The 18,540-nt window shown below is 48.7% G+C and overlaps 1 protein-coding gene across 4 annotated transcripts in view; it reads left to right on the top strand.

The window, feature by feature from the left end:
- Positions 1 to 18,540, top strand: part of DPYSL2 (dihydropyrimidinase like 2) — a 44,502-nt gene that overhangs the window by 22,328 nt on the left and 3,634 nt on the right. For all 4 annotated transcript variants that reach the window (XM_052702017.1, XM_052702019.1, XM_052702020.1 and 1 more), the window contains 9 exons: positions 5,133 to 5,297; positions 5,906 to 5,967; positions 6,706 to 6,786; positions 7,618 to 7,686; positions 11,020 to 11,140; positions 13,771 to 13,927; positions 14,064 to 14,205; positions 14,320 to 14,490; positions 17,121 to 17,300. In XM_052702017.1, coding sequence (XP_052557977.1) covers positions 5,133 to 5,297; positions 5,906 to 5,967; positions 6,706 to 6,786; positions 7,618 to 7,686; positions 11,020 to 11,140; positions 13,771 to 13,927; positions 14,064 to 14,205; positions 14,320 to 14,490; positions 17,121 to 17,300 — 1,148 coding nt within the window. The remainder of the gene's footprint in view (positions 1 to 5,132; positions 5,298 to 5,905; positions 5,968 to 6,705; positions 6,787 to 7,617; positions 7,687 to 11,019; positions 11,141 to 13,770; positions 13,928 to 14,063; positions 14,206 to 14,319; positions 14,491 to 17,120; positions 17,301 to 18,540) is intronic.

The raw sequence follows: 18,540 nt of genomic DNA, 5'->3' as shown, positions 1-18,540 counted from the left end.
GAGCTGTTACTCCTCGGAACGATCCCTTCTGTTCTTCAAAAAGCATAATTTGGGGATAGGACCCCCAGCTATGCGAACTGAATCTCTTTGTGAGCTGTTAGGAAACTTCTTTATATCCTCACTGTCTTCCTGTGGCCAATGCATCAGCTTGGGTACGACAGGTAGGTGAAGCAGTGAGCTTAAAGGTGAACTGGTAGCGATCCTTCCTTGTTCTAGATTGAGTAAACACACCCTGCAGTGTGTTTTAGGGGAAGAACTGTCTGTAATGGGAATGCAGGGGATGTGAGGCTCCGGCAGGTTGCTTGATTGGGGATTTTGGAGCTCAGAAGACGTGCTGAGGTCTCTGTCCTGTAGCTGAGAGTTGGCTTTAGAACAGCGCTGTCGCTGCACAGGACGTGTTGCCTTGACCTTGGTTATAAAGGTCTCTGATTATGGCATGAAGATTATGGCATGATCTTCTCCTGGGTCGGTCAGGGGCCTGCCTTCTCCTTTGGATCCCACTCACTTCCACAGCATCTCTCTCAGTCCACCCCAGTGCCGGGAGAGCATTGCTGCAGCAACAGACCAACAGCAGCTCCAGTCCTCATTGCAGGGAGCTCTGCAATTACCAGGGATGAATTTAATTACAGCCCTTCCATAAAATGCCTTTCAGCAGTACATACAAGTCAATAAATACACCAGATTTCATCACAAACGGTGGCTGCGAAGATTAAGTAGTATTAAAAAGGCAGATGTGTTTATAGTAATCAAGCTGCTATTTAAAACCTGACTGCTAGCAGTTAAATATTGAGGATTTACACCTTATAAACTCTTGCACAATAGGTGCATTCTGTGCTGGTCATTGCCTGAAATAATGTATACAGCAGTGAATGGAGCCCTGCACACGTGGTTGTATGACATACCCAATTTTTTTGGCCTAATTCAGTTTTCTGTTGTCCATATAAAACAGTTTTTCTGTTTCCTGGTAGTGGCATTCATTAGCTGAAGACAGAGGAAGAGTTTTGTGCGTGCTTTAGATGTCACATAATTAAAAGGGTTGAAAAAAGGCTTTAGAGGGCAAAGCTGGAAGCAAAAAACTATTAATAGAAACTCCAGGAAGAGCAGCCAGTGAGCCAAGCCCTGCTCAAATGAGGCAGGATGTAAAGAAAAGACAAAAATCTGAACATGCCACAATACCAGGAAGCCATAAAACCCATTAATCCCCACCCATCAGGGCATCCATCCAGCAAATAACGTTCTGTTTCCAGTGCAGGGCTGGATTCAGCTGTGCCACTGAGGTCCAGAAAAGCAGCCGTTTCTCTTAAGCTGGGTTCCTAACTTGCATTTTTTTGAGATCTTCAGGTGCCATAGAGCTCTTTGAAATGATGTTTGTCTGTCCCAGAGCATCCTGTAGGCTGTTGGTGATCACATCTGCCTGTTACTTCTGTTCTCCAACTGGGTGCTGCTGGGGGAGAGCTGGGCAGCCCCCTGCTTTGGGAAAGCTCCAATGGGAAGAGGAAACCAACATGCCCCAAGAGATGGTGGATGCCCCGTGCCTGGGGACACCCGAGGTCAGCCTGGATGGAGCTCTGAGCACCTGTGGGTCCCTGTGCACTACAGGGAGTTGGAACAGATGGCCTTTAAGGGTCCTTTCCAATTCGAACCATTCTGCAACTCAAAGTTTCCTTTAAATTGGTGTCTCTAAGTTTCCTCCTTCCCTTTCGACTTAATTCTGAGCGTTAACTCTTCGCTGCAGCATCCAGCCTTATGGGATGGTAGGATGCACAGTGTTTCATGTGGCTGAATGCCAGCCCTGGGACGTGGAAGCCACACACATAAGCTTGCAGTTGTTGGTGCTGTTGTCTCACTTTGTCTTATTGTCTGCTTTTCATCTTGTGCTGATTAATCTGCCCGAGGAGGGGAGCAAAGGATCGGGAGAGGGGCAGAGAGCAGCCATGGGTGGTGAGTGGGTGGGAGCCCAAATAGTTGGAAGTAAGTACAGATGCACCTCATAAGCAGTGTTATGGGGGGAGAGCAAAACCAGCACATCAAAGGGGTAATTAAGGGCTGTTTGATGATGGCATGTGGGTGCACAGGTGCTCAAATCCCACTGCGTTACAAAGGGTGGTGAACTTTTGCTTCGTCTGAGAAAAAGACAAACTGTCCAGTAATGCTGGAATCCCATCGGTTTCTTATCAAGAGAAAAATGAGATGATTTGTAAAATACATCATCTTTTTGTTTTTCTTCCTGTGGAGCAGTTGCTTTCCTGATGCAGACCAGCTTGCTTTACAGCCTCTCGCAGTTTGGATTCTGTGTCTCACAAGGGTAGAAGATAAATCTACAGAATGTTTTCTGCTCTGAGCTGGGAAACCACTGCAATCCAAACGCCAGCTTTGCCACTGAGAAGCAAAGAGGATTGGAGCCGAAGTTCAGTGCCGTGCAGGGAGCTGCTCTGAGGACCACAGCTCTGTAATTCCTCCTCGAGGTTTCGGCGTTAGTGAAGTGATACTGAAACGATCTTTCCTTTTCTGCCTTTTCTTCTTCCTTCTGTTTCTTTTTTTGGTACATGCTTTGAGCTCGAAGTGAGTTGGCAGCTTCCTCTTCAGTACTCAGCAGCTGACATCATTTGTACAGCAGGAAGAAAACATCTGGGCTTGGAAGCGAGGCGAGATGAAGGCTGCAGTGGTCTGGAGAGCAAAGGGGTGACTGCAGTGTGTTGCAACAGCTTGCCTTGAACGCGTCCTGCAGGCACAGCAGTGAGCTGGGGGTTCCCTGGGGAGCAGCGCTCACTGAGGGCCAAGCACTCTGCTTTTCACATGGCAAACCCCACGGCTGTGTGCTCTGCTGGGTCAGGAGACCTCACATCCGTGCTGCTGCCCGGGGGTCATCTCGGGAAGCTCAGGGCTGTGGGAACGGGGCAGATGGAGCTTTCATCTGCTGCTCTGTGCCGCTCCCTGCGTGGGGACCGTAAAGAAAAAGCTTTTTGTTGCAGTCTGAGCTCTGCCCGAGGGCTGGAAGGAGCTCTGAGATGTGTGAGGGCAATCCCTACCCGTGCCCAGTAAGCAGAAGTAGCTGCAATAATTGGTTGATTTAGCAGCAGGCAAAGAATCAGTCTTAACTCTTCTCCTTGAAGGGACCTGGGCGCATTCTTGCTTGTTTGGGCTCTAACTATTATGGTTTAACTAAAACACAACCAAACAAAAACTAAGCCCCCCAAGCTCTAGCATGGAGGAATGTGGGACGTGATCTTGCAGTGTAGTAATGAGAGGTGATAAAACTGAGAAGTCGTGTGCATGCCTGAATTTGCTCTAGGCTGGAACTTGGGCCTTACATCCGTGTTTCTTGTGCCTTCTGTGCAGCATCTGCTGCCTCTGCAGCAGCACGGATGGGTGATGGTTGGACTCAGTGATCTTTGTGGTTTCCCAGCCTTTATGACTCTATGAATGCAGCTTTTTCCCCCATGCTGCAGGTCAGATGTGGCTGCAGAGCAGCTCTGTGCTGCTTCCCCAAATCTCTTTGGAGCTGTTTGATCCCAGTTTTGGGGAGGCTGGCGGTTACCTTGCACACCTGAGCCTGCCTCTTGCTGGGTCCTTCAACGTGGATGTAACCAAGTGGGTCACTGGTAGTATTTGCCTGGCAGAGAGCTGCGATGGAAGCAAAGCATTCTGTGTGGATGGGGATGATGGGTTGTATGGCTGCAGTGAGCCCCAGGGAGCTGCTGCAGGATGTGGTGGTGGTGCAGCTTCTATGTGACACATCCCAAATCCCAACGTGTGCCCCATTACCTCCATCCCTTATCCTTTCTATAACCAGCTGTCAGAGATCTGGTAGAGGTCCCTTTCCCCACCTCCCTGCGCTAACTCCCATTAGTCATACTTGGGCAGTGCATGAAATGGGACGGTGATAAAGCTCTGATTCTGAACACCAGAGTCAGTCCTAGGGACTCTGTGTTGGGCTGCAGAGACCATAGTGTTAACCCCTTGCTGCCCTCAGGCAGAAATCCCTAATGTCCATAGGCCACTATGTGTTGTCTGGGGGCCGAATGCACTTTTACAGCACCTTTCGTCTGAGCAGAGATGGATTTATGGCTGTGGTGCCCTTGAGATTAAATGGGACTGTTTTGGCTTTTTAATTAGTTAGCAGGCTGAGGAAGACAGCTCTTGTGTTAAGACTGGGCCATGTCTGCAAACCTGGGTTTTCTCCATGTCCCTTTGGTAATGCAGAGGGAATGTTATTTTTCTCCTTGTTGTTCATACTGTTTAAGCTGAAGATTAACTTTGGCAGAGTGACAATGGGCTGCAGAGTGGCCAGGAAACAATTCAGTCTGGAAGCTCGTGGAAGGGTTCTGACCATTGGAGAGGAGGAGCTGGTGGAGGAGAAATCAGATGGTTTTTCCAACAGCAGGACTGTCAGCTGAGTTTGGCTTCGTTTTCCCGGAGGTGATGAAAACGACATCCGTGAGCTGATGCCAAGCAAATGTCAGAGCTTTCACCCATAGCACAGATTTCTTTAACGGGCAGAAGCCTGTGTCCTCATGAGCAGATAGAGCCCTCCTGTTCCTGAACCCTTCAGCCCCCAGTGGTGCAGCTGTGCCAGTGGCACACGGACAAAGAGCTGCATGTCACACCCTTCCCTTTGCAAACCAGAGCAGTGCTTTGAGGGGCAGGCATGGCCTTTGGGAAAAAAGCAAATATTTGAACAACTGTTTGCTAGCTGTCATGTAAAAGGCAGAGAGGGAGTGGGTAACGTTGCAGGAAGTAGGGTTGGTTTGGGTTAGCCTCTTGCCTTTGTACAGCCTTTACACACCTCAGAAAGTGGAGACATCATTACCAAATCCCTTCAGTTACCATTTGAGGTAGGTGGAATATTCCATAGCTGCCTACGAGCCCGGGTAGGACTGGTGGAATATTCCATAGCTGCCTACGAGCCCGGGTGCTGTTAGACCCAGTGTGCTGGGCTGAAATCAGACTGAAGGGATGGCGTGGGCAGCAGGGCTGTGTCTGCGTTCAGGACAGGCTGTTGGTCCTCCTTGTTTTTCACTTTGCACTGCCTCTTGTTTGGGATGTGGAGCAAAAACCAGCTTGTATCCTAAGGGTAAAAGTGATGGCTTGGTTTTGCAGCAGCTTACTGGTGTTCTTGTTGTCTTTCCCAGTTGATCATGTGGTTCCTGAGCCGGGGACCAGTTTGCTGACTGCATTTGACCAGTGGCGAGAGTGGGCAGACAGCAAATCCTGCTGTGATTACTCCCTGCACGTGGACATCACCGAGTGGCACAAAGGCGTCCAGGAGGAGATGGAAGCTCTGGTTAAAGATCACGGTACGTGCAGTTAGAGAAAGCTGAGGGAAGCCTTTCCCCTCCTTGTTCTTCAGAATTGCTTCCTATGTTTGAAGACTGGCTTTTCAGATGTAGTTTATCCTTACATCTTCACGACATCAGGCCCTGTTGTTGTCTTGTCCCACTGATGTGGGGAGCACTGATGTACAGAGGTGAGCCTTTGGCTGCTGCCGTGCAGAGGAGCACCTTTGTTCAGTGGAAATCCATCAGCTTGAACTTGAAAATCAAATGCTTTGTGTTGTGAGTGCAGGTGGGTGATCACTTCAGATGTGGAAACGAAGGAAGAATCAGGGGCAGTAGAGCTGAATTAAGCAACCTCACAGGCTTTTCCCCTCTGTGATTTCCATGACATTGCATCCTTAGGCTTGAGTCATTTTCCATCTTGCTTGTAGTTTCACTGCCTTCACACCAATTTGCTATGAGAGCATATGTATTGTGTGCATGCATTTCATAGCAGGTTAAAGTAATTTATGTGTCTATGATTACTGCTTGATAAGGGGCTGATGGAGTGGGATGTCTTCTTTCTGTCCTGAGCCTTATCTGTGCCTGCAGTCTGTATGCTGAGGACAGTTCCTTCGCTCTCTTTCTAGGTGTGAATTCCTTCCTGGTTTACATGGCTTTCAAAGACCGCTTCCAGCTGTCTGACTCCCAGGTAGGAAGGATCAGTGCATCTGTCTCTATCAGGGTTTATATTCACTGTATTTGGATCTAGCATTCTTCTGGTTTTTGTCTTTTTGTATGTGTAACAGTACCTGAGGTTTGTAACAGTACCCAGAGCTCTGCCTCGAAGAATTCTTTCAAGTCTTGGCTAAGGGACAGCAATAGTAAAACTCATTTTGAGGGAACAGAGGGTTTATCCCAACTCCTTTCGTGTGGAAGAAGTGGCAGTTTTATAAATTGCTGCTTTCTGCATCAATACAGGGCAGGACAGTGAGATCCCTGGCATGAGTTTCAGTTTACAAACACATCCTGGTCCGGAAAGTGGGTTTGGGGCTGTTGTGTTGGAACCACTGGGACCTCAGAAAGGAACTGCCCTCCTGTTTGCCCTTCCAGTGGATCCCTCTGAGCACAGCTAATTGTCGAGCTGGATAGTTTATATTTCTAAATGTGGTGGGAGGAGAGGAATGCCTGGGAGTCATTTGGAACCGTGTGGGAGGCAGTGGTGGATGACAGTTACCTCTAATGACTCTGGTGAGCATTTTAATGAGCGGCCGTTAACAGAGCAGGCATCAGTTGTGGGCTGGTCAACCTGAGCCCTCTCAAACTCGTTGCAGAGTGGGAAATCACGCTCCTCTGTCCTCCATTCTGACAAATTCTGTATGCTATTTGAATGTACAGCTGCAGACCACAGACCTGGTGTGTACTGTTGTGTGTATTCTCCCTCTTTCAGATCTATGAAGTCCTGAGCGTTATCCGGGATATTGGTGCCACAGCTCAAGTGCACGCTGAGAATGGTGACATCATTGCCGAGGTATGTTCTGTTTATTCTGTGGATTATCAGCTTCAAACTGCTGGGAGAGGTTTAAACTCAACATCCCTCTTTGCAACCAGGATATCTTTGAGCCACTTAAAAGCACAACGCAGCTGTGCATTGAATGTCGTTCCCTTCATTGTCAGGGATAAGTAAGGTTTCTGGGGCAGCTGTTGGCCATCTCTGCCTTTCTGGCCATAACTGAAAGACTGTGCTGGCTGTGACTGCTGCTGCTTGCAGAAAAATGCTGTGCAGTAACGTAGAGAAAGAAAACAACTTTGTGTAGTACCTGGGATGCTGACGCTTGGAATCCTTGAAATAGCCACAAAGAGGGCATTGCTAATTGGATGTAATCTGATCTGCAGCTCGTTTTACACCTTGTGCCTCTCCATGTGGCATTGCAAAGGGTTTCTGCATTGTCTCAGTGGGGAGAAGACCACCTGAGTCCTTGAGCCCAGCTGCCTGCCGTCGCTGGATGATGTTTCCATGAGATGCTGTTTTTTGAGTCGTAGAGAGACCATTTTATAGACGTGAATGAGCAGTGAAAGCTGAGGGGACTGTGAGCCCATTGTGAGGCAAATTAATATACAAGGCTTCCCTGAGCTCCTGTGAGCGAATCAGCTGGGCTGCTGTAGAGCTCTGGTTATTCTCAGCAGTACATATTGGATAGAACTCTGGTTCTAAGGCCCTCATGCAAAGCCCCATGTGACCACCAACTAGGACAGATGCTCAGGATCTCGCTTGTGCCTCTTTCAAACAGCTGTGTTTGCTGCAATAATGCACATTGCTTTAAATCTTGTTTTTTCTGCTCTTCTTTTTAATCTGCCTTAGGAGCAGCAAAGGATCCTGGAGCTGGGAATCACAGGCCCTGAAGGGCACGTGTTGAGCAGACCTGAAGAGGTGAGGATGCCTTTACCGTTGGGAAGCTCCGTTGGGATGGATGTGGCCAGAAGCAGGATTTCATCCTGGCTATAAGCAGTATGGCTGTATGGGATAAGGGAGGAGGCAAGGACTCTTCTAGGGACTAACTCCTACTAAATAACCAGTAACTGCTCCCTTCTGACTGCTGCCTTAGCTACAGTGGGTACTTATGAGAAATTGAGGAACCCCCCTCAGCTTTTCTGCTGGGGAGAGGAGTGCTTTCAGGGAACAATTCTTCCACCCTAAGGTTTAATTCACCCTCTGGAAATGCTCATCTCTTTCTGTAGGTTATTGGAGAGGGTCTGTGAAGGTGCTTTCACATGAGGTACCTAAAGCAGAGTGACATTGTTTTAGACACTTGTATCTTCTGTTGTATTTGATTGTTAGATGAATTTTGTACAGATGGTGGATTTTATTTATTTTTTTTTTTACCACGAGGGACTCAAATGATGTACTGAAGGCACAGAAAATGTGTACCAGAGAGGGGAGCTGAGTTTCAGGTCCTAGGCAAGCACTTCAGCACACCTAACCCCTCATCTTCTCTGGGGTTGAGCACCCTACTCCCATTTATCTCACTCTCTCTAAGTCCTTGAAAGAATGTGAAGAGCAGAAAAGAACTCACAAGTTGCCCTTTCAGTTCTTCATTTCCCTTCTTTCAGTATCTCTGAGCTCAGTACCTTACCACGGCATTCGAGGTTTGGGATGTCCATCTGTGTACTTACACACCATAAGTTATCTCTGTTCCCCCAAGATAACGGGGCTGTGCTGCCCGCCAGATGTGGTCCTGCTGGAAGCTGGATGTGTGAGATCATCTGCACGTGCCCTCACGCTCCCTCAGTTTCCTCCCTTGGTTCAGACAAGCAGCATCCAGCAGCATTTCAGTAGGAACGTAAATCATTCAGCTGCTGCAGGCAGAGTGAAGGGAACACTCTCAGCTTGGGCTGAGCCCTTGCAGAGCTGCTTGGCCTCAGGAGCTGGGATTCTTGCTTCCTGGAAGTTGTGAGCTCACACATCGAGCCTTCCACCCACTCCTGCATTTTTTTCAATGGGACATTTTTCTTGCCTTGCATCAGGAGAGCAGGAACAGATGCCGACTTGACACTTAAGGGCTCATCTGTGGAGCACCCCATAACTGCTGTGGACTTATGAAAGGCTGCTCCTATCATCAAATTAGCCCAGCCTCGTCTGGCTGCTTCGAAGACCATCATTAGCAGAGCAGGAGCTTCAAAGCATGAACCGTGTGCGCCCCTGGCTCGGGTTTGGTGCTCCATCTGTCTCCTGCACTGTGCAGGAATGTGGTGTTGGTGATGGGGTGAGGAGGGCTGCCCCAGGACACGTGGCCCAGCAGCTGGGCAGCTCTGAGCTCAGCTGTGCCGTCTGCGCAGGGTGGAAGCTCTCAGCCCACGTTCTCCTCCTTTAAAGTCATAGGAAACAGAGCAGGAAACGATGTCATCTGGTTCCCTCCCCTCCTTTTTCCCTGTTGTGTTTTTCAAACCACGCAGCGCTGTTTACGTTGGCTGATGGAGGCCACGTCCTGCACCCCCTGTGAGCCTGCAGGTTGGGCAGGAGGCACGAATGGAGCCTCGCATTTTGCTGCTGGCTCTGGTGTCACAGCCAGCCTTCGGTCCCGTCCTTCACAAAGCCACCCCCGTTCCAAGGCAGCATCACCCATCACTCTCTGTAGCTCCCAGCCTCACAGAGCGGATCATTCTGTGATGACTTCTCAGAGCCATCCGTCACTTTTCTGCTGTTTCTGTTTCAGCCACAAGAACGCCGAAAGCCTGAGCGATCCAAGCGCTCCAGGAAATGTCTGTCTTCTTTTTTCTTTTTTTCAGGAGAACTGCTGTGTTAGGGCTTCTGATGCATGCTGGTAATTGCAAACATTCCCCTTTGGACTAGTCGCTGGGTTATTGTTATGTGCCTGTCACCATAGCATCTGGGCACAAGGCAGGAATTCAGCAGCCTCGTTTTCTTCTGGGCAGAAATGATCCTCTTCCTGCTCAGCAGCTGCTTGGAGGCGTTTTGGTCAGAGCTGAGGAGCTGGGCGTTGTTTTATCCCTGTTTGCAAGTGAGGAAACCGAAGCATGGGGTGGAAATGTGAGTGCTGCAGCAGAGGAGCAGTGCGTGTGCCTGCAAACTGATGCCATTGGGAACATCAGCCCATCTGACGTTGCTCTTTGCTTCTCAGGATGGACAGTCAGGCTTTTCTTTGCTCTTTCTTTCAGCCTCCCTTTTCCTGCTGCTGACTGTGGAACCTTGAAGAGAAAACAGCCTTCCTTTCAACCTGTCCTTTTTGGGCCAGAAATGTCCCTGTTCTGGCAGCAGCACTCTCTAGGGAAGGTTGTCACCAGCCCTGGAGTGGTGACAGGCCTGGGCAGTACCCCTGTAGCTCTGCTGGGTTTGGGGAGCTGGTTGGGCATCCTTGTGCCAAATTCAGCTGCCAGCTCCTTTATTTCAGGTGCTCCTTTCAGTGCATGGCCCAGCAACTGCTGCGTTCTGCTTCTGGGGCTGATGGGGTTTGGCTGAGTGTGACCTGGGACAAAGCACTGCAGAGCAGATCTCCAGAGTGCTGAGAGTGTGCCAGCCCTGGGCGGGTTCCTTTTGGAAATCAGGTGCCTGGTTGCTGTGGGTTTTCCTTTGTTGGCATGGAAGATGTCCATGGCATTGCAGCTCTTCATAGTAGTAGGCACTATGAGAATTCCTCTCATTAAGTTTGTCAGCTGGACTGCTTTGATTAGGATATGTGACTTGGGAAACTCCTGATTGCATTCGTTCTAAGAGCAGCTAGCATGTAGTGCCTCAGCCTTGCTCAGGGTTTCCTTATGGGTATCAAAGTAGTTGATTTATGGGGTGGTTCACGCTCTGTCAGATCCCAAGCCAGATATCGTAGTGGAGGGTACAATTTAGAAGGCTTGCTTGCAAACGTGGCTTACCAGAATATGTGGCTACAGCATCTCTCTTCCGTGTGGGCTGGAACACGAATAGTTCTGCTGAGCTAACATTTAGTTGCTTATTTTTGCTTAGGTTAAAGGAGAGGCTTAACCATACTGACCCCAAGCACCTGGGGGGTTGCTTTAGGACTTAGCCTGCTTGTAGAGAGATTCAGAAGCAGCCTGGGAGGAAAGGGAGTAATGAGAGGGGAGTGTAGCTTGATGCCATCTTAATTATCCTGATTACATGCTACGTTTTTCCGGCTCAGATTTGGAGAGGTGGGAGCTCACCTCACGCCTGCACACCCTGATTTCCCCTACAAGGAGGATGGGTTATGCTGTCCTGCAGGGATGTTGCTGATTTGCTGACTTTGTTTCTCAGGTGGAGGCAGAAGCTGTGAACCGGGCAATCACCATCGCCAACCAAACCAACTGCCCTCTCTACATCACCAAGGTGATGAGCAAAAGCGCTGCTGAAGTCATTGCTCAAGCCAGGAAAAAGGGTAAGTTATTGCCCTTGGATGGAAGCAACCTATTAGCTCATTCCGTGCAAATCATTGCCAACATAAGCTTCACCCCTACAGGAGGAGTTTCTTTTTCCAGTGTTACTATCCAGGCTGTCGTTCAAAAGGTCCCAAGCAACTGCTTCTGTCTCATCTCCTGCAGAGAAGTATTCAGGGATCGTTATCAGTGCCAGAAGCTGTTTTTTCTGCTCAGCCTCCTCGCACGCATCCCACTACACTGAGCCATGTGCCTTCGTGTTATCACAGAGTAATTCCCTGCTTGACAAATCTCCATGGAGACAGCAAGCTGTGTCCTCTCTCCAGCTCCTGTGCTCTTCCCTTACTGCTTACTGCTGAGCTGCTTCTGGGGTCAGAAGCGATTCCAGGAGTCCTGATGGAGCTCTGTGACTCGTGGGCCCTCGTGGAGGTGGTTGGAGTAGCTGATGTAGTTACCAGATCTTTGCTTGTGAAATAGATGCTCCTGGTGCTCACAGCCTGGCATCCAAGCAGGAATTGGGATTGGTAGTTTAGGGTTGGCTGGGAGTTCCTGATGCCTCTAAGGATGCTGCAGGAAGGACCCAGACCTTGAGTGCTGCTTCTCATGGTGAGGTCCATGAGGGAGCTGTACTGCTCTGAGTGGTGCAGGAGCTCCTCCACGTCCTGCCCATGCTGCCTTGCCCCCAAGAAGCAAAGGCTGCAGAGTGCAGTGAGCGCCTGTCTCCCTTCTTCTGTAATGAAACCCTTCTTTTCTATTTAAAGTTGTTCTGGGTGGGTGAGTAAGCATGAGGGATGATGGTTCCCCTCCTTTCCTTGAAGGGGTTGTGTTTAATTGTATGCAGTCTCAGTAAGCCTGAACAGATACACAGATGACATCACTTTCCATCTGGGTGCTTGGTGCTCGAAGAGCTGATTTCCTACTGCAGCAAACAGGCTTGTGTGTGTGTGTGTGTGTGTGTGTGTGTGTGTGTATGTGTATTAGCTCAGGAGTGTTTTGATCCCACGATACCTGTTCAGAGAGTTCAGAGCTGGTAAGGGGACTGATCTCCAAGGCACCTCTCTCTGTTCATGATGTGGAAGCAGTTCAGGCTGTTTTGGATGAACTTTCCTCCCCTAGCTCCATTATAGTGGAGATCACACTGAAATGAGAAGATGTGTTGACATGGTAAAGTGGCTGCATGTTGCATTACCCCAAAAAACAACTTGATGTGTCTGTGCAACTTAATCCTATAGGTCAGGGAAGCCGACTTCGGATTACATTTTCTCCTTATAAGGAGAATTAGGGGTATAAATGGCGTGCCATTCTCTGCTCCTTTATTCAAATAATTCAATTTAAATGCTGTGCAATTACCCAGCTGGATAGCCCAGGAGGGCCACACACATCATCCCTGCCCTCCCAAGCAACAGAGGAAACTTAGTTGAGGACTATCCAAAGCAAAAACAGAACAGAATTGATTGGCTAGATGGAAAAGAACGGCTGTTATTTAAAGCCAGATGCTCCCAGTGGCATTTGTATGGAGGAGATTCCCCGCAGACTCCATCGCTGGCAGATCTTGGAGCTCATTCTCTGCAGAACAATTCTCCCAATGTCCTGGCCCACAACAGGCCTCCCATTAATAGGCAGCGTGTGTTTTTTGCCTTGTTCTGGTTTCATAACCCTATTTGGGGCAGGCGATGTCAGGCAGCCCCTTCCTCTGCTGGTGGATCCCCTCTGATCACACTGATCATAGGATCCTCTGGTGTCACTGGGGTCAGGAAGCAGCACGAAGGCACTTTGTGCATTTGTTCAGCCTCAGCTGATACACTCTTTCCCATTCAGAGATATGGACAGTATAGTGGAAGGCTGTATTTCTGTGCCCTGCATGGTGAGCTGTGCAGGAGCCTGCTGACCCATTCGTGGGTTGCCTTGGTTCTGACTTTGCCCCATCCTTTGCAGGCTTTTGCGAATGCATGGGGTGTCTGGACTCAGAAGCCAGAGGGACAGGCACTTTGCAGGGGTTTGGGGAGGGTTTCATTTGGTGAGCAGACCCATGGGGCTGCAGCCCGTGCTGCTTTTGAAGTCGCAGTGCCTTGCATCTGCTTGGTGTGCAGATGTGCTGCTATGTTCCATCGTGCAAAGAATCGTGGCCTTATGGATCAGCTTTTCCTTCATGTGCTTCCAGAAATGTTAATGAGGAGGAGGGGTGCACTGGTGGTTAATGCACTGGACAGAGAGTCAGAAGATCTGATTTCATTTCCTGGTTCTGCCACGGATTTACCCTGAACCATTGGGGGAATCAGTTTTCCTGAGCATTCAGGAACCAGAAGCACTGATGCTTCCTCTTGGTGATGTGCTTTCTCTTTAGGCATTAAGCTCTTCTAACACGAGTTTTCTCTTGGCTGATCTGTGCACAGAGCCTGCTGCGATAAACCCAGCCTTGTTAGATCTTTATTGCATGTATGTTTATAAAAATATCGCAGGCATCTTTTGCTGCTCCATGCTTTTATCTGTAGCAATATCTTTATTATTAACTCAGGAGTGTAAAGGTTTGGAAACATTCATTTCCAGACGGAGGCTTTGCTCCTGGAAGCCAGGTTAGAGATGCACATTGCTCAGCAATTACAGTGGATTTGCCTGCATTCCTGTCTTGTAGGCACTGTGGTGTACGGGGAGCCCATCACAGCCAGCTTGGGTACTGATGGATCTCATTATTGGAGCAAGAATTGGGCGAAGGCGGCCGCTTTTGTCACTTCCCCACCACTGAGTCCTGACCCAACCACTCCTGATTTCCTCAACTCCCTGCTGTCCTGGTGAGTAGAGCTCTTTGTGTTCATTACAAGATGCATCTCATCATGAGATGAGCGATTAATAAAAATAATAGTGGTTGTTGCCAGCTAGCAAAAGGCTGTGACAGCACAAAACCCATCTGCCATTACCTTTTTCCAGCGGAGACCTCCAAGTCACTGGCAGTGCCCACTGCACCTTCAACACTGCTCAGAAAGCTGTTGGGAAGGACAACTTCACCCTCATCCCCGAGGGAACCAACGGGACGGAGGAGAGGATGTCCATCATCTGGGACAAGGCTGTGGTATGTCACACGTCATGGACTGGCTGTATTTTGGCTGGAGAAGGAGCTCCTGCCAGCCCTGGGGCTGGTTTCCACAGTGCTGCCATCCAGGCTAATGCTTCCACCTCTCCGCAGGTGACTGGCAAGATGGATGAGAACCAGTTTGTGGCTGTGACCAGCACAAATGCAGCTAAAATCTTTAACCTGTACCCACGGAAGGGCCGCATCGCCGTGGGCTCTGATGCTGATTTGGTTATCTGGGATCCGGACAGCGTCAAGACAATCTCTGCCAAGACCCACAACATAGTAAGGATGTTTTCTATGATGTGATTTCTCCTGCATGTTTTGTTCTCTCTTCTTCAGACTGTGCTGATAGGAACCAGAGCCTGTGACAACTGAGGGCTTTTTTACTTAATTTATTTTTCTTTAAACCTTTGCCCCAAGCCCTTTGTGGTCTTACATCCAGTACAGCTCAGCTGTGTGAGTCCAAAGCTGAAATCACATGAGCACACAGATATTCCTTTCAAAGCAAAGAGCTTGTGAGTGTTGGACGTGCAGATCTGGCTCTTTGAATTGTTTAAAACACCGCTCATCACAATGTGTCACTGATGACCTTTTGGCTCAGCAGTGCTGGGATTGAGGACTGTGCCTTTCCAAGTGAAGCACATCAGCTCCCAGACACCTTTTCTGGAAGTGTGATCCAGGTCAGTGAGTCTGAGTGGATTTACATTGAGCACCAATCTGTCCCTGATTGCTGCAGGCTTCTGGCAGCATTCAGGCTTCGATGCAGATGTCCTGCACCTCGGGAGCATGGAGAAGCAGGGTTAGTGGTGCGGTGGAGGCCCTGAAGTTGGTGAATATCCATGAGGATGAGGGAAGTTGAGAAGAACCCATGGCAGGGACCATTAGCTGAGTGAAGCCGTAGGGGAAGCATGTGTGGAGTCAGGCGTGATTTTCCTGATGCTCATCCCAACCCAGGATGGCACAGAAGCACAGGGCAGCTCCCAAACTAAGCAGTGCTTCCCTTGTCTCTTCATGGTGGCACTGTTGGAGCTTTGTGGCCCACAGCAGCATCCCAGACCTCACACCTGGCTCCTGCAGTGCAAGAACCATCCCAGCCTGCACGGAATGGCAGCACTGTCCCCACACAGAGCACCGGTTGGAGTCTCCCTGTGACATTTGTGCTCTGTCGCAGAGAAAGCAACCCCTGTTTGCATTTGTTGACAACTTGTTTCACTGCTGGCGATGAACCTATGGAATGTTTCCCTGGAAAAAAACTCCTTGTTCTTTTTTCCATGAATGCTTTCATTCACTCTGGAGCTGAAGGAGCAAAATTTTCTTCCACACTTGGATCCCTGGGCACATTCACAAAGAAACCTTTTTTTTTTTTTTTTTTTTTAAAGGTTTGATTTGCTTTCCTGTGACTTAACTCAGTGTCAGAATTGGGCACAGATGGCCTGGATTCATTTTACCTGTGCGTAATGTCTAACACAGGCGTCCAGACTCAGAAGTTTGGTTGCTTTTGAGGTTCTTCCAGACTCATCACATTCAGTCTGAAGAGAGAAGACTTGCTCACGTACAGAGTGCTGGATTCAGTGGTGTAAACCTGAGTCTGTGCATTTGGGAGCTGACGAGCTCTGAGAGCTGGAAGGAGCTTCCTGGATTGAATATGTGACAGCCACTGCATTTTAATGGGTGTTGTTTTTAGGAAGTGGAGCCTTCAACATTTCCTAACACAAAGTTCAGGTATCTTTTGCAGATGTTCTCCAGCACAATTAGGAACCACTACTCATCACCTCCTCGTTTTGCCATATGTCTGGGCTCGGCTGAAGGACCACCAGACAGATGATCTTCATGGTCCTTTCCAACCTTAATGATTCCATGATTGTATGATCTCGAGGCCGCTCCTCAGAAATGGTTTGTGGGCTGAAGACTGCAGATCCCCACTGCGACTCCTGCAGTGCATCTCACACACTGTGAAAGAAGAAATGTAGAGGAGTGATGCCCATAGAGTCAAGGCATCCTATTTAAATCACAAGGATAAAACAAAAGCCCTTTGAAAGTCAGGCAGAGCCGTTGCCACGACACAAGGAGACATACTGATTATGTGGCATCGGATGGTTGTTACATTTTTTAATGCTAGAGCAACATGCAAACATTTTCCAAGAATTCACACTGCTGTTGCCACTGTCTGGCAAGGAAACGTCAGGAGCTGGAGGGGGAGATGGTGTTGTTCTTGGAACAGCCTAACTCATAAGTTTCTAACTAAGCCTCCTTTGCCACCACAACTTTTTTCATACTGGAACTGGTTTGCTGTCGGTTTAACCACCATTCTAGCTAATTGTAAATCTGCAGTCAAGCCTACCCATACTTATAACACACTTCAAGGTTCAACTCCATCATTAACTCAGAGAAAAAGACTTGGATTCCTTTCAGAGCTGGTTGCCTGAGTAAGAGTCCCCAAATAGCCTGGTTGTAGTGTATCTCCTTCCAGGACCCTTCTTGGGTGGAACATCTACCAGCGATTCCTTTAAAACTCCTCTTTTTTTTCCATGGTGTAACGTTTCAAATCCTATTAATTGAGGATGAGCAATCCCATTAGAGTAAAAAGATTGTCCTGGTCTCTGACCCATCAACCAAAACTCTGGTTCCAAGTACAGTCTTTGAAAATAACCATCACTTTTAATATGAAACTCAGGTAAAAATTTGGCTCTTAAGTCTCATGCAGTGCAGAGAAGGCACGTGCTGACATCCGTCTCGACCAGGTATGCTTGAAAGTATCCTCATTTAAAACAAATTCTGTTGAGGCACTGTCTGTACAGCTGAGGCACGTGCTGTTGGGTTTGCTTCCAGGCCTTAGGAATTAGCATGGCCGTTGACTGCTGGGCTTTGCTGGCGTGAATGTTTGCCTCACGCTGCCTCTCTGTCTGTTCCAGTCTCTGGAGTACAACATCTTCGAAGGCATGGAGTGCCGTGGGTCTCCCCTGGTGGTTATCAGCCAGGGGAAGATCGTGCTGGAGGATGGGAATCTGCACGTAACGGAGGGCTCTGGGCGGTACATCCCCAGGAAGCCGTTCCCCGACTTCGTTTACAAGCGCATCAAAGCGAGGAGCAGGGTGAGTGCAAGCAGCTGCCCCTGGAGCTCCACAGTGGAAGTGGGTGGAAAGCAGAGGCTGTCCCTGGCTCAGTGCGTGCACTTTGCAAGAGGAAGCATTGCCTGCATAGAAGTCATGTGTAGCTCATTCCCCTTTCATTTCTGCTGTTTGCTTGAGTCACTACTTTGACTTCAGATTGGCTTTTTTGCAAATTTTGTTCCTTTTGCTCTGTAATTCTTTGCTACCTTAGAGACCCCTGGGCAGTGAGAGCTGTCTGGATTGGATTTGAGTCCTTCTGCAGATTACCAACAGAACGTACTGATAGTGATAGCAATTACGCATCAAACCTTCCAGCAATAGTTCAGCATTCTGATTTGTTGCTACAGATGCTCCTTTCCCTTCTGTCAGGTACAATCAGATGCTCTTGTCTGGTGACTGGTGAGTCATAGGCACAGCTTAAAAGTGGGAACATTTCTATTTTTAAGAGGCTAAAATACACCCATTCGAAACATACTGCTCCTGATATGCCTTTAGCTGGTGAAAAGCTGGTGCTAAAATCGGTTGCAAATGAACTGCAGGGGATTTGAGAAGTTTATTTCCAGATGAAGTCAGGTTTCTGAGATGTTTCAGAGCCTGAGGTATTGCCCTCTCCTGGACAAAACCAGAGCTGTTTTGGTTTGCTGACCATAGGCAGTCTGCTCATCCCTTGCAGATTTTTCCTTAATTACTTGTTGGATGAATTACAAGTTACAAGAATTACAAGCACAGATAATTCAGCACTGGGGAGAAGAGAACTGTATTTTCTGTTGCGTTCTGCCCTCCTGCAGAGATGTGTGTTTGACCTACAAATCCAATTGGGCAGTATCTCGGCTGGAATAATTATGTTTAACCCAATGTAAAGCTCTGAAGCTGAAGAAGTGAAGCTGGCCTGGCTTCTGTCTGTGCAGCTCTGCTCTGTAGCAGCGTGGCTCTCCTGGGGTAGGAGCAATAAGCTCCTTAGAGTGGCCAGGAGCATTTAATACAACAGCAGGTTGGCTGAGGTCATAAAAGGAAGGGGAAAAGGAAAGGGGAAAGGAAGGAGAAAATGAAGGGGAAAGGGGAACAGAGTGGAAAGGAAAGGAAGGTCCTGTTTGCTTTCAAATCCTCTTAGTAGAGATGAATCTTGAAATATGCGTCTTTGGCTTAGCAACATCTGGCCAGCTGTTTAGGGCCGTGCTGAAGGCTGTCTGACCCTAAAGCTCCCTGCTGCTGTGTGTTGCAG

Source organism: Tympanuchus pallidicinctus, unplaced genomic scaffold (assembly GCF_026119805.1).
Source record: "Tympanuchus pallidicinctus isolate F22 unplaced genomic scaffold, pur_lepc_1.0 scaffold42, whole genome shotgun sequence".
Lineage (NCBI taxonomy): Eukaryota > Metazoa > Chordata > Aves > Galliformes > Phasianidae > Tympanuchus > Tympanuchus pallidicinctus.
The sequence above is the reverse complement of the archived record's forward strand: the minus strand, read 5'-3'. Positions and strand labels throughout refer to the sequence as shown.